At 46.4% G+C, this 25,621-nt stretch overlaps 1 protein-coding gene across 2 annotated transcripts in view; it reads left to right on the forward strand.

Annotated features, from left to right (window-relative positions):
• The window catches only part of RASSF3 (Ras association domain family member 3), a 462,665-nt gene that overhangs the window by 94,984 nt on the left and 342,060 nt on the right, over nucleotides 1–25,621 (forward strand). The window contains exon 1 of one of the 2 annotated variants that reach the window (XM_069229130.1): nucleotides 6,461–6,786. The exons of the other annotated variant lie outside the window; for it this stretch is intronic. Within the exon in view, the coding sequence (XP_069085231.1) occupies nucleotides 6,666–6,786 (121 nt within the window). The 5' untranslated portion in view covers nucleotides 6,461–6,665. Of the gene's footprint in view, nucleotides 1–6,460; nucleotides 6,787–25,621 lie in introns of those variants that run through there. 2 annotated transcript variants of the gene reach the window in all.

A 25,621-nucleotide genomic window follows, 5' to 3' on the forward strand; every position in this document is an offset into this window, starting at 1 on the left:
GATGAGCAAAGAGAAAGTTAAGGCACGTGAGGAAGGAAATCACTTCACATGGTTGCAATCTGATTCGCTAATGAGGGCCACTTTTATTTTGCTTCACTGACCTATTTCCTGTCCCAGTCTGACCCCGTCCAATGTGTGCATGCACAAGCACATCAAAGTATTAGTGCTCTCAGCCATGCCAGGGGTCTGTGGATGATATAATGCAAATCAGTCCCTCTAACGACAAACATGTCTAAATATCAACTCCAGAAACATTATGCTTCCAAAATAGTGTGGCCAAAATATAGAGGACCAAAATATTGAGAATGTAAGTGCATGCAGTACATAATATGCTTATTATTATTGGCATACAGACTTTATGTGTGATTCTTTATTTTCATAATGATCACCTTTATATCTTATTTTTACACAATAGATGCATTTTCTCTTTTAGTATGGCACTTCTTGTTTATCGCATGTCAAGGGCAATTGTGATTACTGGTTGTTGCTTTTTAATATTTCAGTCACAGATAACAGCTTTAGGTAATTACGTTGTCTCCTTTTCTTTTTTTTTACTCTAGCTTACCTTGTTTCATAGGTGTTAAGGGCAGGTCAGGTGGCTTCAACCGAGACTCTACAATAAAAATAATAGTATTTCCCCTCTCTCTTCCATCTTTTTCCCTATGCGTTACTACTATCATCTTGAAGGGTTTTCGTTGTGCATTTCAGCTGTGGAGGGGTTATGTAATCTGCTTCTACGTCTGTACATTGGGCGTGTTGTTGGAGAGCCAAAGGCAAGCTCGCCTGTGCCCATTTGCACCCCAGAAGCAACCTGCACCATGTTCTCAGTTCTCAGCAGACCTCTGCAACTGTGCTTGTGAAGTTATCAGGTCGACGTAGAGGTCTGTTAGCTGTTACATTACCCTTCTCAGGATAGTGATATTTGTATCTTGTGTACAAAAACTACAAGTAATGGCACTTTGTGGACTATCTCAACACTTGCATCTCTTTTTGGGAACCAGTTGCATCTGATTTAGTCATCTTTGTGCTTATGCTTGATGCAGGCAATGTGTGTGGTAATAGCAGTGAAATCAACAGTTAGAACTCACCCCACCAGATCATAAAAGACGGCCACAAACAGGCAAAAAATAATGACCCCCACTCAGACATGTCGGGCAGCCCTTCTGGCACTGCCCTATAGACAGTTCAGCCCTGGTGATGGACTGCGATCAGTGTGATACCATTAAGGAATAGGCAGAGGCAATGATATGAAATCATCACACCACTCTGCTCTCACTGTGGCTAGGATGGTATCTGAGGCCCATATTTATACTTTTTTTGCGCCGCATTTGCGTCGTTTTTTGACGCAAATGCAGCACAAACTTACAAAATACCATTGTAAGTTTGCGCCGATTTTGCATCAAAAAACTAAGCAAATGCGGTGCTAAAAAAGCATAAATATGGGCCTGAGTTTCTAAAGAGTATGAGTTCTATAAATTTGTTGTAATCTGGTGGTTTGAGAAAGCAGATAAAGAGAGATGCTGAATTCACCACAATTTCATGGGATGTTGTGAGCAGGATTAAGTATAAGTAAGAGGTGTACAAACTGTGCTATGACAAAATATTGTATAAAGAAATAGGCTGTTGAGGAGGATGTTATGTTTTGCTTTAGTTATTCACGTTTGGTGGTCTGGAAGAAGACTTTGATCAGGAGTGCCGTGAACCCCCAGCTTTAGCAGCTACAGTGGGGTGGAGTTCTTTATGGGCCTCCTTTGTTTGCAACTCGGTAGACAAAAGCTGATAAATATTGCTATAAAGGAGTACAGAGACAATAGAAGAGGAACCAGGAGCAAGGAATAATGAAAGATGGGTAAGTAGAAGAGGAAAAGATAGAAGGAGTACGGGTGAAAGGGATGTATGGATGACTGGGTGCATGAGTGGGTAATTGAATAAGTGAGTAGATGGATAAGTGGGTGAAAGTTGCATAAATGGATAAGTGGATGGACAGGTGAAAGGAGGACAGAGAAAATAAATGGATGGACAAGTGATTGAATGGATGGGTGGATAGACAGGTGAAAGGATGGGACAGTAAAGGGATGGATAGGTAAAATTATGGCTAGTTAAGGGATGAATGAATGAGTGGGAAAAATATGAGTGAATGAATGGCAGAGTGGATGGACAAATGGATGGATGAATGAATGGCAGAGTGGATGAATATATTATGGATGGGTGGGTGGATGGCCGATTGGACGGATGGGTAGAGGACAGAGTGAGTGGATGGATGGGTGGGTGTGTGGATGGATGGATTGAATGATGGATTAAATAATTAATGGATGACAGAATGTAAAGGTGATATAGTGGATATCAGTAGGCGGATGGAAGGATAAATGGATAGATGCTTGGATGGACGAGGCAAGGGAGATCCTCTAGGGCGAGTTGGGCTTGCTCCGTTCTCTTGCTTGGTACTTTCAGAGGTTTAGTTCGAAGTGGGGAATATTGTAATTTTCTGGCTACTCCCTTGGCTTTGATCTGTTGCTCTTCTATGATTGCATTACGGCAGTTTCAAGTCCACGTCAATCAATCAGTTATTTGTTAAGCGCGCTACTCACCCGGTAGAGTCTCAAGGCGCTGGGGGCAGGGGGTGCCACTGCTTGAAGAGCCAGGTCTTGAGACGCTTCCTGAAGGTCAGGAGGTCCTGGGTCAGACGTAGGTTGACGGAGAGGGAGTTCCAGGTTTTGGTGGCAAGGTGGGAGAAGGATCTACTGCCGGCTGTGGTACGGTGGAAGCGGGGGGCGAGGGCGAGGTTGGCGGAGCTGGCGTGTCGGGATGTTGAAGTTGAGGCGCTCGTTGAGATAGGCAGGTCCGGCATCGTGGAGAGGCTTGTGAGCGTGGATCAGGAGTTTGAAGATGATCCTTTTGTTGACGGGGAGCCTGTGGAGGTCTCTGAGGTGGGCTGAAATGTGTTTGTGGCGAGGGAGGTTAAGGATGAGTCGTGCTGAGGTGCTCTGAATGCGCTGAAGTTTTCTCTGGAGTTTGGCCGTTGTTCCTGCATAGAGTGCGTTGCCATAGTCCAGTCTACTGCTAATGAGGCCGTGGGTGACCGTTCTTCTGGTTTCAATGGGGATCCATCTGAAAGTCTTACGAAGCATGCAGAGGGTGTTAAAACATGAGGATGAGATGGCGTTGACTTGCTGGGTCATAGTGAGCGATGAGTCCAGTATGAAGCCGAGGTTGCGTGCGTGGGTGGTGGGTGTTGGGGCGGCTCCTAGAGTGGCAGGCCACCAGGAGTCATCCCATGCCGATTTTTTGGAGCCGAAGATGATGACGTAGGAGACGATGTTGAGGCCGTGGGATCGGACGATGTTGGCGAGCGGTGTCATGTAGACATTGAAGAGGGTGGTGCTGAGAGAGGATCACTGGGGAACTCTGCAGATGGTCTTGGTGGCTTTTGACAGGAACAGGGGGAGGCGGACTCTTTGGGTTCTGCCAGAGAGGAAGGATGTGAGCCAATCCAGGGCCTTGTGGCGGATTCCAGCGTCGTGGAGGCGTGTGCGAAATGTGTGGTGACAGACATTGTCCAAGGCTGCAGAAAGGTCAAGGAGGATCAGGGCAACAGATTCACCTTTGTCAAGTCTGCTCCTGATATCGTTGGTAGCAGCGATGAGAGCGGTCTCGGTGCTGTGGTTCTTGCGGAAGCCGGACTAGGAGATGTCGAGTAGGCTGTTGTCCTCCAGGAAGCGAGATAGTTGGCTGTTGACTATCTTCTCGATGACCTTCGCTGGGAAGGGGAGTAGGGAGATGGGTCGGTAGTTTTTGAGGTCTTCGAGGTCGGCCTTGGGTTTTTTGAGCAGGGCGTTGACTTCACCGTGTTTCCAACTCTCCGGGAAGATGGCGGTCTCGAAGGAGCTGTTGATGATGGTACAGAGCTGGGGAGCGATGATTTGGCTGGCTTTATTGAAGACGTGGTGAGAGCAGGGGTCGGCTGGTGAGCCGGAGTGAATAGTGCTCGTAGTCTTGGTGGTTTCCTCGTTGGTGGGGGTCCAGGCACTCAGGATGTTGGTGTGGATGGGTGCGTTGTGGTCGGCGTTGGCAGTGGTGGGGGTCGGCGGTGCAAAACTGCCATGGATGTCTGTGATCTTGCGGTGGAAAAAGGTGGCGAGGGATTCGTAGAGGTCTTGCGAGTGAGGGGGGTCGGCTGAACAGGACTTGGGGTTGGTGAGTTCCTTGATGATGCTGAAGAGCTTGTTGTGTTGTTGTCAATTCATTCTTTGTAGAATTATCTTTTGGTGGTCCGGATGAGCTGGTGATGTTTGTGGACGGCAGTCTTGAGGGCGGCGTGGTTGCTCTCTGTTTGTTCTTGGCGCCAGTTCTTCTCGGCTTTCTGGTAATCCCCCTTGGAGGTCTGAAGGTCGGCAGTGAACCAGGGAGCTTTCTTGCTGGTGCGGGTGTTGGTAATTTTCTAAGTGGAGCGAGGGTGTAGGCGCAGTCGTCGAGCCATTGTTTGAGGTTGAGGGCAGCGGTGTTGGGGTCGCTGGCATTGGGTGGCAGGGCATGGGCGAGGGCGGAGATCAGTTGGGTCTTGGAGATCTTGTTCTATTTGCGGTGAGGGGTCCGATGCTGGTGTTGGTGAGCGGTGGGTTTCTGGAAGGAGAAATGGACACAGCGGTGGTCGGTCCAGTGGAGTTCAGTGGTGTGAGTGAAGGTGATGTGGCTGCTGGTGGAGAAGATGGCATCGAGTGTGTGGCCAGCTGAGTGGGTGGGCATTGTAACGAGTTGCTTAAGGCCGAGGTTGGCGAGGTTGGCGAGCAGGGCTGAGGAGTTGCTGTCGCCGGTGTTCTCCAGGTGAAAATTCAGGTCGCCGAGGAGCATGTAGTCCGTGGAGGCGAGGATGTGGGTGCTGATTGTGTCGGCGATGGTGTCGCAAAATTGTGGGTGGAGGCCCGGGGGTCTGTAGACAAGGGTTCCTCTCAGGGTGGTGTTGGCGTTGACTTAGATCTGGAAGTGCAGGTGTTCTGTGACGTCTAGGGCATCGTGGGTGTTGGTTGAGATCCTGATGGTGCTCATGTGGGCGATGGCGATTCCTCCTCCTGGTTTGTTGGTGCGTTCTCCACGGATGATTTTGTATCCCTCAATGGGATTGAGTGAAGAACAGCATTTTCCAGTCAGTCTGACAGATCTGCAGTGTGTGTTACTATGACATTTACAAGTGCTGTTTTACCTAGTTGTGCGGTTTCAGTGCTGCAGATAACTTCTTCTCTGTCACAGGGATTGCTGGGTGGCCCGGGTCAGCTTGGCTTTCAGCACCGCACAAACGCTGACAGTCGATCTGTCACGGTCCTGCCCCCATCGGAAGGCTGCTGTCTGTGAGCGTGCACACGGGCACAGTTTACAGCTCACGTTACCCAGACAAATAATACAGACAGTAGCAGGGTGACATTCTCACATAGCCACGTGGCAAGGGGAATTCAGCCTGGGGTTCTGGCAGTGAAGCAGAAAACATCACAGCTCCCTTTCTTGTCTGGCTCCACGATCTGCTGATGAACTTATCCCGACCATTGTTGCCTGCTTATTTGGTGCAAATCCCGATGTGAGCCTAATTTCTGAACATGTAAAATAGATGCCCGTAATCAATTATTAGAACAGAAGCCGGTGTGTTTGTTGTCTCAGACTCCTTTCCCCCCACCCTTTCATCACAGCCCCCCCCCACCCCCAATTCTGCTGGCCAAGCTGCGACCCTGCCCAGGAGCAGCTCTTCCAGACGACGGGCACCTTGAGGTCTCCGTTAGAGACCCGGTGCTAGAGTTCCATTACGTAATATTGGTTAAAATGGCTCACACGCGGCCGGTTCCATTGCACTAGAATATATTTCGGCCACGAGTGAGCATCTGCGGTGGACCTGGTATCCTCTGGGCTGGGGAGCACAGAAGCACGGATGCAGCACTTTCACTGAACACTTTCCACGGAATGGTTGAGCCCTACAGCGATGCTTTGAGACGCATCTTAATTGTTGAAGTCATTTCTTGACTAGTACAGTCCTGCAAAGTTTTGTGTGAGAAAAGAAGCAACCCGCCAGGATGCGAACCAAAAACCAGGATTAGGTGAGTTACCCTGAAATGGAAAACCTTGGGATGTCTGGAAAGCCTGAGACCTTCCCACCGGAATTCGACGGTGCTGTTCGCTCGCAGATTCCTGCAGCAGGGACATGTACAGACTGAGCGTCCTTGTGGCTTAAATAAACGTGTTAGGGTTATTTTTTCCTGGATGAAAATCCTTTTGGACAGTTCAGATGTCATCGCATCTTTCGGCGGCACGGCTGTCTATTAATACAGCCGAGTGGTACAGCGGAAGGAGGCGCCGTGCCGCAGCAGCTGCCCCCAGGAGGAGGGGATGGAGAGCGCGAGGGGTGGGCCTTGAGTCCGGGGGAGCCTCCGACAGCTGGTCCCGAGCCAGGGAGGCTCCCTGCACAGGCATCATGACACGCTCCCTCTCTCTGCTCCTAGACAAGCATCGTCGCTTCATCCTAGGCCGTCCGTCAGGTGCGTGATGCTCTGCGCGTCGAGCTTCGAAGGATGAAATGCTGAGCTGGACCCACCGGGATTTGGATCCGAAACCTGGCAGAGCCCTGCATCTGGTACTCAGCCCCCGGGGTTCTCATCATGCCTACGTACTGAAGCTGCAGGGTGGTGATGGCAATTGGGCGTGATGTGGGGAAGGCCCTGCGCAGGATCGCCCGATTCTTCTACTGCGTCCCCAAGTCCATGAGCCGGGCGGGCAGCGGGAAGCTGCAGCACCTCCTGGCCGCCGCCGGTAAGTGACGCTCCTCTCCGGCGCGCGCGCCTCACAGGTACCACCCTGGAGCCCGGGTCAAAGCTTGGTGGAAAATCCATGATTGTCGGGATACTTTCACATGTATGCATTCATCAGAACTTTATATTTTGCAAAACCTCAGACATTTTCACTTGACGAGCATAAATCACACTTACATATTCCCATTACGCAGGCTGTACAGAAGAAGGGAGAATTGGAAGTATACCATTTAAAGTATACAAAGACGTACTGTATTGTTTCTCGAAACTTTATATAACTTTTGCAGCTTTATAAGGAAACCCTGTTCTGGCCCATTGCAATACGTACCCGACTACTGGGTATTTGGGGAACCCGGTACCCCTTCAATACACGATATGACAAGGATATCATTCTAAGGTAGAAAACACGTACAAGGCGCAGCTTTACAATGTGACGTGCTGAAAATGCGATTTAAAAATAATGGATTGTGAATGCCACATACCAATAGCATAATATAGCGCAACATATCTAGGCTCGGTGCGCCAGGTGCGGAGAGGCCCTCTCCCGGTGCCTACTCCAGCCACGGAGGCAGGGGTGCATATCACCTCCTTAGGTTGGCTAGAGGCCCCATTGTGATGTGTCTGCTATTCAGAGGCGCCCTTGGGTGCAACGCAGGCCCCTGTTGCCCCCCCCCCCCCGCTGTGCGGAGTGGCGCCCAGCCTGCGGGGGTCGGGGGGGGGGGGGGGCGAGCCCTTCAAGGGGTCCCCATTCAAACCAAGGCCAAGGCTTAGCTGTGATAAATGGGAGCCTCAGGGGCCTCTCCTCATCCTTTTCATGGAGGCCCCATCAGTTGTTACACCACTGGGGTTCAGGGTGACATCGACTGGACAAATTCCTGCAAGCATTGCCACCCCTAAGTCATGGCATTATGATGAAGCTCCTGGAATGTGGACTAGCACTCGGATCTGGGGACACTGGTCCTTGTGGAGTGTGGGTTCCCTATTCTTGGAACGTTACTACGCATGTTTTCCACCTGCTCTGAGGGTAACATCAGCAGAACCACGTGTTGCTTAATTGGAATAAGGAATGTACCTGGTAAAATAGGCCCGGTGTTACTGCATCTGGTAATTCTGGTGTGGGAGCACTAGGTGACCGAGGCTCTTCTGGAGCGGTACACTCCAGGGATACCGCTCATGCTGCCTCCCATGAGGGCCTTGGAGTTTCTGGGCCCACCTAAGGAGTTGCCAATATAGGGGCAACAGTTACCTCTGGAGATTACAAGATGAACCAGGGAATCTTCCCAGGAATGCTGACCTGCGGGGGGAATGGATAACTTCTGGTTCGATTCCCCTGGCATTTCCAGCAGCCAAAACCTCTGGGGAAACATGAAAGGGCCACTATAGCCCTGCAGGGCTCATAATTCCTGATGGCTCTGGTAAGAGGGTATTGGCAGTTACCGTTCTCTTGTAATGGCGGCCTTACTGAGATTGGCTGCAAGAAGTAGGACATATTTTATCATGTGTTACCTGATTATCTGATTTATATCATGTGCACTACAATATATGAGCGTGTTCCAACACAGAGCACTATGCAGAGAATCTGACAAAACCTTTAATAAAAATCTAAAATAATAATTTCTGTATACTTCTTCATACTGCCATTTATACTTAAGCGCTACCACTTTTGTCAGCCAAAGAACTTGACAACAGAGACATCAAGGCCCATATTTATACTTTTTGACGCAAACCAGCGTTTGCGCTGGTTTGCATTAAAATTTTACTGTCGGCTAACGCCATTCCTACGCACCATGTGGGCGCCATATTTAAAGATTGACGTTAGCTGGCGGGCTGGTCAGAGAAAAAAAAAATGACTCAAACCAGGCAGCGCTGGCGTAGGGGGAAAATGGGGGTTGTGCGTCAAAAAATGGTGCAAGTCAGGTTTGAGTCAAAAATCATGGCTCAAACCGGACTTGTGCCATTTTTTGGCGCACAACCCCCATTGAAATGACTCCTGTCTTAGCAAAGACAGGAGTCACGCCCCCTTGCCCAATGGCCATGCCCGGGGCATGGCCATTGGGCATGGCATGGCTCCTGGGCATTGCCATTGGTCACAGTGGCATGTAGGGGGACCCAAATTAGGCCCCCCTATGCCACTTTAAAAAAAAATATATACTTACCTGAACTTACCTGTACTTACCTGGGATGGGTCCCCCCATCCATGGGTGTCCTCCAGGGGTGGGTAAGGGTGGCAGGGGGTGTATCTGGGGGCAGGGAAGGGCACCTGTGGACTGCTTCCATGGTCAGAGACCATGGAAGTGAGCCCACAGGTCCCTTAACGCCTGCCCTCACCCAGGCGTTAACAAACGGCGCACATCAGGCTGGGCGCCGTTTTTTAAGGCCCATCTCCTCCTGTGGGTCAAAATGACGCAGGAGTATAAATAAGGCGCACAAGCCTTAAAGTAATTTTTTGGACGGGAACAACCTACTTTGCATGTCATTAACACAAGGCGGTTTCCCGCATCCAAAAAATGACGCACACAGAGGAATTTTGACGTCCGCGGGTCGGGTATCAAAGTATAAATATGGGGCAAGGTTTGCGCTGAATGTGCGTCAAAATTTTTGACGCACATTCGGCGCAAATAGAGAATAAATATGTCCCAAAGTCATTTGCTCAGGATCACACGTTTTGGCTGAACTGTGGCGATGGGATTAATCATCTTTTTCCATTGTCCCCTTGGGGAGTCGGAGACTAGAGTCTGGTTACTCTGTGACTCTGACTCGCCTCTGTGTTTAGAATAAAATTCACAGTTCATTCAGCTAACCTACTGAAAAACATAGCATACTGTGTACTATCATTTCCAAACTGACACCTTTTTCATGAAAGCCAACGAATGGCAGTATTGGTACCCTCGATTTACAAAGGCTTAGGAAAGTATTGCATCTGTGTTCTGTACGTTACCACCCTAGACTCAGATTTTTGACTTTTTGGGGAGTCACACAGAGATGCAGGACTGAGACACAAGCCAAGGTCGGACAATCTGCAGAACTAAGTTTGGCAGTTTTGCTCAGTTGCTCATAAAAAGTTTTCTTTTCATTTTTCTTCACGTGAAACTTTGTGAGACACCTCTCTCCCACACTCCATTGAAATATGGAATGTTAAGTTCTCGTCCCCATTTACTGGGGTAACTTTACAGGTACTTCCTGGGTGAGAATCACTTTGCAGGAAGGCTTTTAATGTTCTTTTCATTTTTCATAACTATACCGGTCATTCCTCCTTTCTTGTCCCAGGACTTATATTTACAATACAATAATTAAAAACAATGGGGGTTATTATAACTTTGGAGGAGGTGTTAATCCGTCCCAAAAGTGACGGATTTACCACCAGCCGTATTACGAGTCCATTATATCCTATGGAACTCGTAATACGGCTGGTGGTATATCCGTCACTTTACCGTCACTTTTGGGACGGATTAACACTCCTCCAAAGTTAGAATAACCCCCAATGTCATTTATATGAATCAATATGTAGAATTTAGGACGTCAGATGCCTTTCTCGTGCACTCAAATTTCACTGATGTGTACAGCAAAGGTTGTGGATCAGGCCTGTGTTTGCACACTGAAGGCTACATGTTTTTAGCTCGTCTGCTGCAACTTGGGTCCACCTTGACTCCCTTACCCAGTTACAGGTGTACCAGACAGACTTCATGTGATTACATTTTGCAGTCAGTGATGCAAGTCCTACTTAAATATTTGGTTGCATGTCTAAGGTAAGATGGCGAAAGGGGTTGTTTTGCCTTTACTTACCCCAATTTGATGGCATCTTTCAAAGAGGAAACTATAAATCCCTGGAAGATAATCAGAGAAATAATGATGTGTTGAGCTGAGCTTAGCGATGCCAAAAGTGTTTTTTTTTCATGTGGGTTATGTTTTCTGTTACAGAAGTGTAATATTTGGGATGTATTACACAATATCTGGAAGGGAGGAATGGACCTTAACTTACTGGCGGCTGGTCAGTAGCCCCTGTAAACATGGGCCACTGTATCTTCAAAAGGTGAAATTTGTATTGTGTCTCCCTCACACTTGAATGTTGCCTTATGACTTGTGTGCTTTGAAATGTATTTCGGTCAAGAGATGATGGACCTTATTAATATATAAGTTTAAATATACTGTATCACAGTAGGAGGCTCGGGAGGCCAGAGAACCTGGGTAGAATTATACTGATCTGTGGAGATTTTAACACTAGAATACACCCAATATTGCAGGCGCAAGTAGTTATTGATGACAGTCGCAGCTGGCGACTGGGCAAAGTGGCGGGGTGGGAGTAATATAACAAAAAATAATAATAATTTTAAAAAACGTATCCGAACCTCACAGCTACACTGCCGCTCTCTGCCACACTCCAGGCAGAGGCTCCCAGCCTGCCCTGCGGCCAATCATGACACTGCTCAAAGCAGCATTATGATTGGCTAGAGCGCCCTGGCTCGGCACTCCAACGCAGAATGGGAGCCTGGGCTTGCTCTCTCCAACGCATCAACACAGTGCCCAGGCTCCCAGTCTGCGTTGGAGCGCCCAGCCAGGGCGCTCTAGCCAATGAGCACTTCTCGTCGTACCAAAAGTCCACTGACTCAAATGAGAGAGGAAGTCTGGTTGGAAGAGCATAAAGGGCAGGTACTTAGCAGAACTTGCATTTTACAGCCTCAGTATGAAGGGGAGATGTCTTTAACCAGATGGAGACAGCTGCAGCTATCCAGAATTAGAAATCAGGTAGAGCACCAGGCCTGACAAAACTCCAGCCGATGTGATTAAAAACAATCAGGACATATGGACCGGTCCTTTAACAGCATTATTTAACATCTTAAAGACTCTTGGTGTAGTTCAATAATCATGAAATTCTTCCGTAATTATACCGATCCACATGAAAGTGGAGAGAGATGACCCCTCCAATTAATGGCCAATTTGCCTATTAAAGGACATCGGGAAAATCTTTGGGAAACTGTTACTGTCACGACTTGAGACCTGGATGGAGGAAAACAATATTCTATCTAACCTTCAGGCTAGGCTCTGAAAAGGCCAAAGTACAATAGACGAGGATCTGAGGCTGTACATGATCTGTGTGAATTATGTGGCCCTGCGAAACTGCCCGCTCTCCTTGATCTTCATAGACCTAAAAACAGCATTCCGTTGACTGCTCAGTCCTTTAGAGTCTTCTGGAGGAACCGGCTTCCCAAGTTAATATTTGAGTGTCCTAAAGGACCTGTACTGCAGCAATAATTTCAGAGTGAGGTTTGGCGTAAAAGGAGCATGCACAGACAAGCTTGAAATAAACATTGGCGCTAGGCAGGATTGTGTACTTGGCCCAGCTTTATTTAGCCTTTACAGCAATGGAATTGGCAACCTCTCAGGAATCTTGGTCTTGATGATATTGGAGAAGGGGCATATTCCAATCCTGCTGTTTTAAGATGATGCGGTAATATTTGCGCATACAGTAAAAATCAGTGCATCGACTTTTGGAAGGCTTCAAGTTATTCAGTACAGAACAGAAGTTAATAATTAATACAAAAAAACAAATATATGATCATTAATCCCAAATCAAAGTTATTGTTGACATTCAGGATTCATGGTAAACCAATTGAGAGAGTTAAAACATATGACTACTTAGGCATACAAATGGATGATCATGTAACTTGGAAAGTTCATCGGGCAAAGTCGAAAACAACATTGACACAAAACTCTGGTGCAATTCTATGTTTTGCTAACTGATGCGGCAAGAGACTAATAAAACCAGCATTGACTACATTCAAGACAAAAGCACTGGTGGCCTGCTCCAGTGGTGCGGAAATTTGGGGTTTTATGAAAGCTTAGACTCTTCACAAACTGGAAAACATCTTCTTGCAATGTATACTAAACCTGGGCCCTGGTACCCCAATGATAGCATTAAGAGCTGAGCTGGAGTTGACTGCACAGAAGGATCTCATCACATTTTGTCCCGTAAGATACTGGGTGCGAGTGTGGTTGAATCAGCTCTTGCCTCATATAGAATGGTCACGCAGGAACTGCGAAGATGCAAGAATCATACTTACTAACCCTAGCTAGAGCATGTGAAGAACATTCTAACATCCATTGGTTGCATAGAGCGATGGAATAACCCGGAACAGAAAAACAAGGCAACCCTAGAACCGGCTGAAAAGAAATACTGGGCATGCATGTAGCACAAGCAAAAAGCCAGGAAAGGCATCCTCATGACTAATTACCTGAAAGTAAAATCTGCACCGCGTTCGGAGCCTTTCTTGGTCTTGTTGTTCCCTCCTGAGAAAAGAGGTTTATATCTCATGTTCAGATTAGGACCTTTTCAGCTGCGGGCCTTTACTAAATCATCGGATACATCCCTAGAGGGAGATCTGACATGTGTCCCTGTACCCAAGGGGGCCCTGAGACGATTATACATTTTATGGTGCTGTGTGATATTTAACAGAAAATCTGAAGGTACTTTCTACATCAACTTTTTAATAAACTTTAGTCTGAGATGCCTCAGTGCGGCACTTTTATCATGTTATAGAACTGATCGTACGCAGACCTACCAGGCAGTTGCGTTGTATGTACATGCTACCTGGTAGGTTGCAAGACCCGCTATAGACAGAGGAGAAGGCAGTGCGGCCAAACCATAAACCAGCTGCTAGTATTGGCTTTGCCAGTCTGTTCGGCTCTGGAGTCTGTGTTCGCCATTTGATATATCTGCCCCTCTTACAATGGAGCCTGGCTTGACTTCCGCATTAAAGGAACTAGGGCATAATGGACGACCTGGAGCACCCTATCTCCTAGACAGGGCATTTGTTAGCTGCTACGTTTCCTAAGATTTAATGTCCGCTCTATCGAATTGATTGGTTTTAATAGTGATGTGCGCCATCTGTTTGCACATGCAGTTTACATCAGACCCTGGATGATGCACAAAGTGTAGTGTGTTTATAAACTGTGCTTAAGCTGTTTTAAGTCAGCATGGATTGAGATTGTTTCATTACGTGCTGTAAATATCAGTCTTTTAATTGTTATAGCATAAACTGCTGACAATAAACGTTTTGAGTGTTGATCTGTATTCCGTTGTAACTCCAAATGTGGGGAGAACAGACCCATGAGGATTCGGAGGGTGTGCGGATCCCTTCCACTTTAAATCATGCAGGAGTGCATGTGAGGGCAGCAGAACAAAAATAGGATTAAATGCACAGTACATTGTACAAAATGATAATTGAACGAAACATGAACGTGCACGTCCATATGCCCTTAATATGCACATCTTCAGGAACCCGTCGGTGTGAGAATGAGTTCCTACCCCTGATTGTCAGGACATGAGGCCTTCGTGAATAATTTCATTCTGTGTGTTCATTACAAGTTACGCATAGTAAGAGGGATTTCTATCCTTCCTGACATCCAAACGTGTCAAAGGGCCGAGTATATCCTTATATGTCCCCAGTATGTTTTCGGTGTGATGATACTTAAAGGTAAGCGGTGTATAGATTTTTGGCTCTCCAGCTGTGCATAACAGTTTGATCTTGCACCAATCTTCCCTAGTATTTTGAGACACAGAGCTTCCAGGGGCTAACAAAAACAATTTTTGTGAAAAACTGTAAGAAGGGGAGCTACTTCACAAAAAAGCTTTGACACAACCAATAGGTTTCATCTTTTGGACCTATTGGGTTTGGCAATCGGTTTGCCGATGCTGTGCAGCATCAGACAAAAATAAGAAAATGAAAAAGAAGTTGTAACAGTGCGGCAGTTGGCTGCTTCATGTCGTAGGCGCATACAATTGTGAGTACATATGTCTGCACATGCCACGGTGCAAGCATGCACATAAGAAATTATGCAGGAAATGGAGGAGTGCCTGGGGAGGTGCAGAATGGAGGAGGGGGAACAGATGGGGTAGAAGGTTGATGAGTGGGTGGAGGTGATATAGTAAAAATAAAGCCAGGTGGGAGAGGAGGTGAAACATGAGATACAAAGCAACATGGACGGTGGAGGGAGTAGCACATGAGGGACAGAGCAACACAGAGTATCAGGTGGGTAATTGGCCATGGGAGAAGCACATAAGGGAGAGAGTTGGAAAAGACATGCACTCGTATGGAGTGCTTGACCAAAAAATAGTTCCCTAAAAGTGGGCAGTAGAAGGATTATGCGCATGGTGGAACCCCTTAAGTCATACACCCTAAAAAGTCACTTTAACAACACGCCCATGGGTGGACGGTCAAGGACGGCGTCAAACCTCAATTTCATGAGGCAATGTGTTCCAAGACAAGGCACCACACCACCTATCAAAAATACATTCAGTTGAGTAAGGACAGACTCAGTAAATCAGTTCCAGGATAAAATAAGGACATTTATAAATATTTATTACTATTACAAAAATTCAAAAAGTACAATACAGAAGTTGTAAATGCAGATGCATAAAGTCATTGCTATGAAGGCTCTCAGTAACAGGGTTATACAGAGTAATAAGAAAGTTTTAAATCCTAAGTGAACAGCAAAATCAGTAAGAAATTGGACAGCATCTCCACTGGCATCGGGAAGGTCTCTGGCTCACCCCCAAGTTTGCAGGTCTGTATAGGAAATCATCACATAGAACATAACTGAAACTGCAAGTTCATTATGGTGTGAGCAAAATAATTAAAATGTTGATAATTCAGAGAACTGTTGTGTTAGAAATGAGGTCTCTAGATGGCAGTGGTTTGCACCCTGTTCAAGTAGGTACCCTCACTCTAGGATAACTCCTGTGCACCCCTTCGATAGCTTGGCTCAAGCAATTAGGCTTATCTCAGAGGCAATGTGTAAAGTATTTACACCCCCCCACACACACACACACCCCGACACCCCACGTTGCTGGACCTGGTGCAGATTCGGCTCCTTACTGCCACTGGTGAGGTGTTGGTTACTTACTGCTAGTCTGGGAAGGTGAGGCATCAGTTCCCTATGGCTGCAAAGGAGCTGATGTGGCATTGGCAACGAGGCGCCAGTTCCTTAGGACAAGGAGGGGTTGATGAATCCAGCAGGTCAAGACACAATCACACCACAGGGCCACAGGTTCTGCGGTGGTGTCAAGTGTCACTAATGTTGGTGACATGGCACTCTGGACTCACGCTGTGGCGCTCTGGGTGGCATTGGGCCTCCGATGTAGGTTGTGGTCATTGCACTCTGCGAGGACCACAGCTCCTGTGCAGGCAGCTGTATGGAGTTAGAGAGTGGCGCTGGTTGGGAAGGTGTTCTGAAAGTCGATGCACTAGACTCTTCCTTGTTGCACCAAAACTCACTCCCAAGGGCCCAGGAATTTGATTTAGCACCACTAGGCAAGTCAGGACTCTCATCAAGAGTGCCCGAACAGTGGCAGGTGAAGTCTTTGATGTCCCTGAGACTTCTTAACAGGAGGCATGCTCAGTCCAGGCCCTTGGAGAACCTTTGGGAGCAGGATGTAGAAAGCCAAGTTCAGTCCTATCACTCCCAGGACAGAAGCAGCACAGCAGCAGGCCAGCACAATAAAGTAACAGGCAGAGTGGCAGTTCCTCCTACAGCATTCAGCTTTTCTTCCTGGCAGAATTTCCTCAGTCCAGAAGGATTATAACTAAGTGGTGTCAGAGGTCCAGTACTTATACCCATTTCTGTTTTTGAAGTAGACAAACTTCAAAGAGAAGTCTTTGTAGTGCACAAGACCCTGCCGTTCCCTGCCTTGGCCCCAGACACACTCTGGGGGTTGGAGGCTGCTTTGTGTGAGGACAGGCACAGCCCTATTCAGATGCAAGTGTTAGCTCCTCCCACCACTCTAGATCAGGAAGACCCATCAGCATGGTGATGGACCATCAGGATATGCAAGGCATACCTCAGCTCCCTTTGTGTGGCTGTCTAAAGTGAATGCACAATCAGCCCAACTGCCATCCTGACCCAGACGTGTATTCAGCAGACAAGAGGCACTGAAGGGTTAAGCAAAAAAATGCCCACTTTCTAAAGTGGTATTTTCAAACTTACAATTCAAAAAACAAATTCACCAAAAGGAGTATTTTTAAATTGTGAGTTCAGAGACCCCAAACTTCAGATCCTTGTCTGCTCCCAATGGGAAATTATACTTAAGAGATATTTCAAGGCAATCCCAATGTTATCCTATGAGAAAGATAGGTCATGCAATTGTGAAAATTGAAATTAGTGGTATTTCACTATCAGGACATGTACAACAAACCAATACATGTCTTACCCTTTACATTCACTGCACCCTGCCCCTGGGGCTATCATGGGCCTACCTTAGGGGTGATTTACAGGTAATAAAAGGGAAGGTTTGTGCCTGGCAAGTAATTGCACTTGGCAGGTCGACTTGGCAGTTTAAAACTGCACACACACACAGCCACTGTCGTGGAAGGCCTGAAACAGGTTTACAGGGCTACTCATGTGGGTGGCACAATTAGTGATGCAGGCCCACTAGTAGCATTTGATTTACAGGCCCTGGGCACACACCATGCACTGTAATACAGACTTACTAGTAAATAAAATATGCCAACTATGGAGAAACCAATCAACAATACATTTTAGACAGACAGCATATGCACTTTAACACTGGTTAGCAGTGGTAAAGTGCCCAGAGTCCTAAAGCCAACAAAAACAGGTCAGACAAAATAGAAGGAAGAAGGCAAAAAGTTTGGAGATAACCCTGCAAAAAGGGCCAGGTCCAACAGTGTAATAAACATCATGTTGCATTACCATCTAAGCACCCCCCCCACATGAATATTGATTCAAACCCTTTATGCTCATCTTGTTCACAAATCAAATGTCAGGTGAGACTATTTACAAAACAACAGCGAACTATAGTGAATTAATAAGGTATAGTGAGCTAGCGGAAGGGACCCTGAATAGTTGTAAACTTGAGCCCCTGTTAGGAAAAATGTTTGTGAGATTAGTGAGAGCAACATCAATGGAAATAAAGTAAAATGACTTTGCTTGAATGTGTGATGCAGAAATAATAAACAGTGAACGTGCACGGTGAGACATCCAATCCAAACAAGATGATGTTGAGGCCCAACTGAGGCCTAGTTACCTTAAGCCAGGAAAAGGCACTTTAGAAAGTCTTACCAAACTCTTTTCAAAAGTAATAACATTAGATGAGTGTATACATGTACAACTGACTGTAGATCCATATGTACACGTTTTTACTAATGCACAATATTATGAATGCACAAATACTCCCACAGGCTACAAGTCAACCTATCAAATGGATGATTATGTCCCTCTATTGGAGGGGCACACACAAGAAGAGGAAGGCACGCCATCAAATAAGAAGGAATAAAGCCGGCCAGTAATGGGCAGACTATAAGCCGACAAAGAATAGTAAGCCCACAAAAAGTCTAGATGACTTGCACGTCCTCAAATGGAGACCTGGAGAATGCCATAGGAAAATGGCAGAATGTCCTTGGAAAGAAATCTAACAAAATGAACGCCCCACATTCCATTCATGGAGGACAGGGATTATCCATTATGACCAGAATGAAGTTCTTGGAGATTCCAAACAATTACTAAAGGAAGAAAGGAAAATTGTCAACATGCAAGTGTCGCTTTGAAATACCTGGATGCTGCTGTCTCTGCTCCCTATTTATTCTGACCAGAAAGATCTAAGTATGAAATTGCTTCTGAAACACATGAGAACTTTTAGTTTCTGTAAGGAAATGCCAGTGTTTTTCCTGAGTGATGTATTGCCAGAAGTGACAAGTGCCTGTAGGACTGTTCTTTTTTACAGCTGTCTTTTATTTGTTTTTAAATAATTTAAAGAATTGCACCATAGTTGTATGCACGACTCACAAATAATATGACACAACATGGCCTGCAAGCTGATATAATGTAAAACAATCCCAATTAGGCAATTATCAGACAAAGAACATAGACTCCACTATGGAGCAATAAGATTGGTTCATGTGCTTTGTAAGGACAACCTGTAAAGCACCATATATTGAAATAGCACCATGCCATGGGGCAACATAAAATAACTAGGCCCGGGCAGAGTTCACTCTGCGGAATTCTGCTGAGTTGATAAAAAAAAAAGTATATGGAATTCCGTAGAGGAGGAGTTCCGTGATCCGCGGCATCCTGAATGCGCCCGATCTCGGAAGCGCTAAGCAGGGACTGGCCTGATGGAGCTCCTAAAATGTGATACGTAATACATTTTACGGACTACAAAGATTAAACGCAGTTCCACATTTCTGCTAAGGCATCTTCGGGACATTCTGAAAGCCTCCTTGGGAATGCATTGAGTAAATGTTCTTATCTTGTCACATTTTTGCTGTGCATTCAAAAGCAAAGGTCAAATGTCAGGCTATGTCTTCAGAGGGAGTTTGGTGTTTACTTTTCTTTCTCTGACTTAAAAGAGAGATCATTCATGTGACAATTGCTGTGAACGAAAAGGTATATTTTCTAGCATACACCAAAATTTAAATGTTTGTAAGTGTACTGTGCTGATATTTCAGAATAGATCAGAATTAGGAACATACAAATGAAGCACATTTTTTTAATTCTGAAGTGTGCTGGAAACAAATATTTGAATACAATCAACACACATCAATGCACTACATGATGACATTTCCATGCATTCTAGCTACTGTGCCTGTGCAGTACAACTGTATGCCTGTGCAAATATAATGGTCATTTCAATTGAAAATGTGTGTCTGTAATGGCAGTGCACACATTATGCATACGTCACACTATGCCACTCCACTTTACAACACTGTATTCTACATCTCTCTACTCGACTGTATGCCATGCCACTAAATTCTACAACTCTCCACTTTACTCGACGACATACTACTCTACTCTGTGCCCCTCCACTCTAAGCCACTCTACAACACACCACACCATGCCATTTCACTCTACAACAAGCCACTCCAGTCTTTGACACCCCATGTCGCTCTACTCTCCGACACTCCACTTGAGGACATCCCCCTCCACTTTCCAAGAGGCCACTCTATGACTTGCCACTCTACTCTACTCAACACCCCACCATTCTACACCCCTCCACTCCAATCTACCCCTATCCCTCCCCACTTCACTCCAATCTCCCACCCCACTCCAATCTACCCCACTACACTCCTCCCCAATCTACCTCACTCCACTCCAATCTGCCCCACTGTACACCACTTCATTCTGATCTACTCCGAACTGCTCCAGTCTACCTCACTCCAGTCTCCTCTAATCTACCCCACTCCACTCAACCTACCTCACTCCACCACAATCTACCCCACTTCACTCCAAATAACCAACTCTACTCCAGTCTACCCCACTGCGAGCTGCCCAAATTCACCACACTCCAATTTACCCCAAACCACCCCACTAAACCCCAATCTACCTCACTCCACTCCAATCTACCCGACTCAATCCCTCCCCATTCCACACTAATACAATCTACATTAGTCAACTACAATTTACCAAGTCCACTACAATCTACTCAAATCCACTACAAACTACCCCAGTCCACTACAATCTACCTGACTCCACTACAATTTATCCCACTTTGCCAATCTACCCCACTCCAGTCTACTAAAATCTACTCCATTACAATCTACCCAACTACACTCCACCCGGATACACCCCCACTCCCCTCTAACCTATCTCAATTTACCTCACTCCTCTCCAGTCCAGTCCACCCCTCTCCACTCTAATTTACCCCACTCTACTCTATCCCAAACTACCTCTCCCAATCTATCCCTCTCTACTTCATTCTACCCCAATTTACCCCACTCCACTCCAATCTACCCCACTTCACTCTAACCCACCCCAATCTATCCACCTCAGTCTACTGCACTCCACTCTACCCCTCTCCACTCCAATCTAACACCCTCCATCCTAACCGACCACAAACCACCCCAATCTAACCTAAACTATCCCACTATACCCCAACCCACTCCAGTCTACCCCAGTATACTCCATTCCAATCCACCCCACTCTTCTCCAATCTACCCATATTAACCCCACTCCAAACTACCCCAATCTACCCCACTCCAACCCAGTTTGCACCACTCCACTGCAGTCTACCCTACTTCACTGTAATCCGCTCAACTTTAATCTACCCCACTCCAATGTACTCCTCTCTGATCTACCCCAATCTAACCCAGTCCACTCGACCCCAATCTACCTCACTCTAATATACCCCAATCGACCCCACTCCACTCCTTCCCTCTAACTTTTAGCCATGTTGAACGGCAGCCACACTGATGAACAACATGGCAGCACACATTGCTAAAGCCAATAGCATGCATAAGCGAAGGTGTTAGAGCACTTTACAGTAGAAATAATTCATTGCATTGACATTACAGAGGATTTAAAATGACCAAATACAACCAAAAATGGTTGCAAAGGTCAAGAGTTCCGAAATTGTAGATCATTACAGAAAAACAAAAAGTACAAGAGGTCTATACAGCAGTGAAAATGTTGTAAGCGCCCGATGAGACAGAGGTATCGGTTGGTTAGAGTTGGTGAGAGTCTATATTCCTGAGGTCGTCACTATGACATCTCCTGGGCCCGTGTGCACTTCAGCTCCGTATTGGATCGCTGGTATTAATGTAGCCATTTCTCTGTTCTTCATGTCGTCCCCACAAATCATCTCCCCTGCGAGGCAGTATAAAGCGGAAGTGAAATAACTTTGCACCATGTGGGCTTTTACATGGTTGGTTGCACACAAGCAGAGGCAAGGCTATGCACTGTCCGTGATGCTGGGAGGTCAAAAGGTCTTCTCCTGAACATGTTATCTCTACGGGGTTTAGTAATCTGTGCACATCAACTATAAAGTAACCGTATAATGCAAAAAAAGAGAGTGAATACGTATCTCTTATGGTGATGAATTATCTTTATCTAATTTATGTAAAAACGTATACTGTTCACAAGGACAGTTCGGTGTGTGAGAGTATTAATAGACGTGTAATTCTGTGGAGCAGTCAGGCTGTACTATAATCCCTTACATTTAAATTTAAACTTGCACGTTTTGAAAGTGATAAAAAGACCCGCATGTTTGATCTATAAAAAGAGTAACACTCCTCACAGCTGTTCAGAATTATGCTGCAGATAAATTTGGGGATTCTTGTGATGTCCCAAAGAAAGGGCCCGCAGGCCTAATTTACCCAGAAGCGCTGCTGGGGTACAGTTGAGGCGTCTCACGTGGCGGTGTGAGACCTCCCTCCCCCACTAGTAAAAGAACCGTTGACCTCCCACCCCTGCCCCCGACATGATCACTCAACATAGACATAAAGAACACACATTTTCCTCCACTGACTCGGGCAAATTTGCCCTAAAACCATGGTCAAATATTAAACTATGTACCTTTCAATGAATGAATTATTGAAAGGTTGAATGAACGGACGAAATGATTTTTCTGACTTGTGTTTGGTTTTATTTCATAGCTTAATTTAAATAGATTTTTTTCTAGAATCACGAGCAATATGGCGGAATATACTGCTGAATAAATTAACGAATGAAGAATCTTGTTACCACATTTCACGGTTTTGTGATTTTCTTCGATGTACGCCTTGAAGAAAAAGGAAGTAACTTCCTCAAGCATGGGACAGGCTTACTTAAACAAGCATTTGCAATGGAATAGGTTTCGCATTTGCGAGAGTTAGCGCTATTGGCATTGTGAATGGCAATATCTTTGACATATTTGTTTTGGTTTGAAGTGTAGTGGATGTTTGTGGTGTGGAGTGGAATTATGTAGGTTATATTGGAATTGTTAGTTGTGGAATTGTGTGAGGTGGAATTGCATGGTGTGGAGCGAATCTGTGCAGTTGTATTATGTGACATTGTGAAACAGTTTTTGAGAATTCTGAGGATCTGCCCAAGAAGTAGATTTTCTCTTAGACCTCTTGGATGACAGCTGTCAAGAAAATATTCTGTACATCTGGTTTGTTGTGTAAAATGAAAGTAAAAGTCTGTACAGGTGGTCTCAGCCAATACCTTATCTCTATGCCAGATAATAAAAATGGCATTGATATATCATCTCCAGATTCTAATTTTTGGGGGATTGCTATATGCATATTGAGTCTCAAAGTCATTCACATAGAGATTGTAGGAAACTGGCACCCTGTTGCAGTACATCCCCCCCAACCCTTTTACCAGGTTTCTGGATGCAACTTGGACTGGATGAAGTGGGATCCTGCTACCAGGTCCCCAGTGCCGGTGTTCTTTCCCTAAAATTGCAAAGGTATTGATACAATTGGATACACCTTTAGCTGCCAGTATAAATCCCCAGTAAATGGTACTTAGGTACTCAAGGCATGGGGTACTATGGGTAGGCCCCTGAGGGCAGCAGCATATATTGTGCCGCCCTCAAGGGCCATGCATCCAGTTGCACCCAACACTGCCATTGCAGGCTGAGTGCCCTGATGCAAACCCAAAAGACAAACTCATCATGGCACACAGCCTGTGTGCCCTGTCCACTATACACTGCATGTAATATAGGTAAGTCACCCCTCTGGCAGGCCATCTAGCAGGGTGCACTGTACTGTATGTGAGGGCATAGCTGTATGAGCAATATGCCCCTACCTTGTACTTGCCAAACCTGGGACATCATAAGTGAATAGAGCAGCCATTTCAAATGCATGTGCTGGACACTGATCAGTACGAGTCTCCCAGCTACATGATGGCTACTGTGAACCCAGGGTTGTTTGGTATTAAACAACTCAGAATGATAAATCCAAACTGGTACCAGTATTGGATTTATTACAAAATGCACCCAGAGGTCACCTTAGAAGCGCACCTGGCAAAAGCTAACTACCCTGGCATGGTTGCTGGGCAGTCTGAACCAGCCTGCCACCACCAGAAACGATTCTGGACCCCTGGGGAGAGAGCCATTGCTCTCTGGGGCCAGAGAACAAAGCCCTTCCTGGGCAGAGGTGCTCCCCCAGGAATGTGCACAGCCCTGCCTAAGAGCTTCAAAGGGCTTACCACCCTTGAAACTCAACCCGCAAGCCTGCTGCTAGCAACAGATGGCCTCCCCCATTGCAAACCCCCACTTTTGGCAGGAGTAACAGTGGGAAAACATACAAAGGGCAGGAGGAATGGCCAGCCCCAGCTTGCTCCACCCCTGAGGTGTTGCATACGAGGTGACCTCTCCATTTCATTTTCCCTCATTGTGCATGGAAGGAAAATAACCACTCAGGTGTAGGGAACGACCTCTGCCCACAGGAAGTGGTCATTTAGTTGGTGTATCCACCCTAACTTAGATGACCCATTGGTCACTACTAGGTATCCCCTAAAATGCCCAGTAAATACAGTATTTAGTGGGCATCTCTAGACCATGAAATCAGATTCGAAGGACACAAGAAGACCAGCACCAAAGAAGACCCCAGGCTTGAGAACGGAATACCTGCTGCACAAAGAAAAGGCGTCAAACCCTGCCTGCTGCACCCAGGACTCGACAATCACCACTGAGGGGTTGCTTGGACATCAGGTGGACTCTAGAAAGCTCCAGAGGACCTCCACACTTCAAAAATCACAAAAGAACTCCCTTCAGAGTGAAGGCATCACTCAACAACCACAAAGAACCAGCAAGCCAGTCAGGTCCACTTCACTGACCTGATGCTGACCGCTGAACCGGTCACCACAGCCAGACCAACCTCCACCCGACAGACTGTGAGGAGAAATCCAGCAAGCGTGCCAAGTTTGATGGCACTGCTTCTTCCAGCGTCCGAACCATACCATTGCCCTGAGAAGTGGTCAATTCACATCGGACACCAAGAAGGACAGTCCACTCAGGACTGTAAAAGGACCAGAAGGCAGCCCGAGTAAAGAGACTAGAGAAAACACCAGCACCTCCCACCTGAGTGCCCCTGCTGACCTGTAAGCTGGCCTACCCCCTGCTTCCAAAAGGTCATCTTTGCGCACAGCTCCTGGCTCACTGATTTGCTCTGCACATGGCCACCTTGTGCCCTGCACAGAAGATCCAGCTGTGTTGTGAGGGTCCACCACCCCTTGCAACCTCGACTCTCCAAGGGGACCCACTGGACTTACTTTTAAGGACGCCTGTGTAGTGCTTTTCCAAGTGGCCCCTTGAAGTGGCCTGGCACAAGCTCCAAAGACCAGTTCTCGCTGCTTCCTCTGGAACCGGGAGATGCTGGAACTTCTGCAGCTGACCAATAGTGGCCATCAATGATCTTGACTCACCTGCAACAGGAGATCTTGGTGAAAGCACTGCATGATTTTACATGTAATTTCAGAGCATATCCACCATCAGGGCAGCAGGGCAGGGCGAGCAGTGCGACCGCACCTGGTGCTGACCTGGATTGGGGGTGCTGACTTCAGGAGGGGCACTGTGTTTACCAATGATTTATGAAACTTGCGATTTAAAAGCACCTGCTGGAAAGTTCCTTGTGCGTCCAACTTCAGGAAGCAATTAAAATGTCAAGATTACTCTTGTGATTATTGTTCCTTCTAAGGAGAGAGATGAGAGTTTTGTCTAGTGGCAGTTTTGACTCGCCATAATGTAGCGTAGGGGGGGGTTTATATTCCTGCTGCAAAGAACAGGACTATATTTTTTGTGGACAGCTGAGTGGATTAGTAAAGCCAACTTTGACAAGTGCTTTAAAACAAATGAATGTATGTGAAAGAGGGGCTAAGGAGAGATGAGGGGGCACATTTGCCAGGTGATAGTGAGTGAGTCCAAGGAGTTGGTCATGGGGTGAGGGGTGCCAAAATATACTGTTACACAGGGCACCACTAGCGCTAAAGCCGGCCCTGTCCACCATTGATTCCTATGGTGCATAATTACGCACAAAAATACTAATTTTATTAACTTTCAAAAATTCATAACTTAAAAAGTACTTATCTGATTTTGATAATCTTGTCTTAAATATTTTTTTAAA

This window comes from Pleurodeles waltl, chromosome 4_1 (genome assembly GCF_031143425.1).
Source record: "Pleurodeles waltl isolate 20211129_DDA chromosome 4_1, aPleWal1.hap1.20221129, whole genome shotgun sequence".
Taxonomy (NCBI): domain Eukaryota; kingdom Metazoa; phylum Chordata; class Amphibia; order Caudata; family Salamandridae; genus Pleurodeles; species Pleurodeles waltl.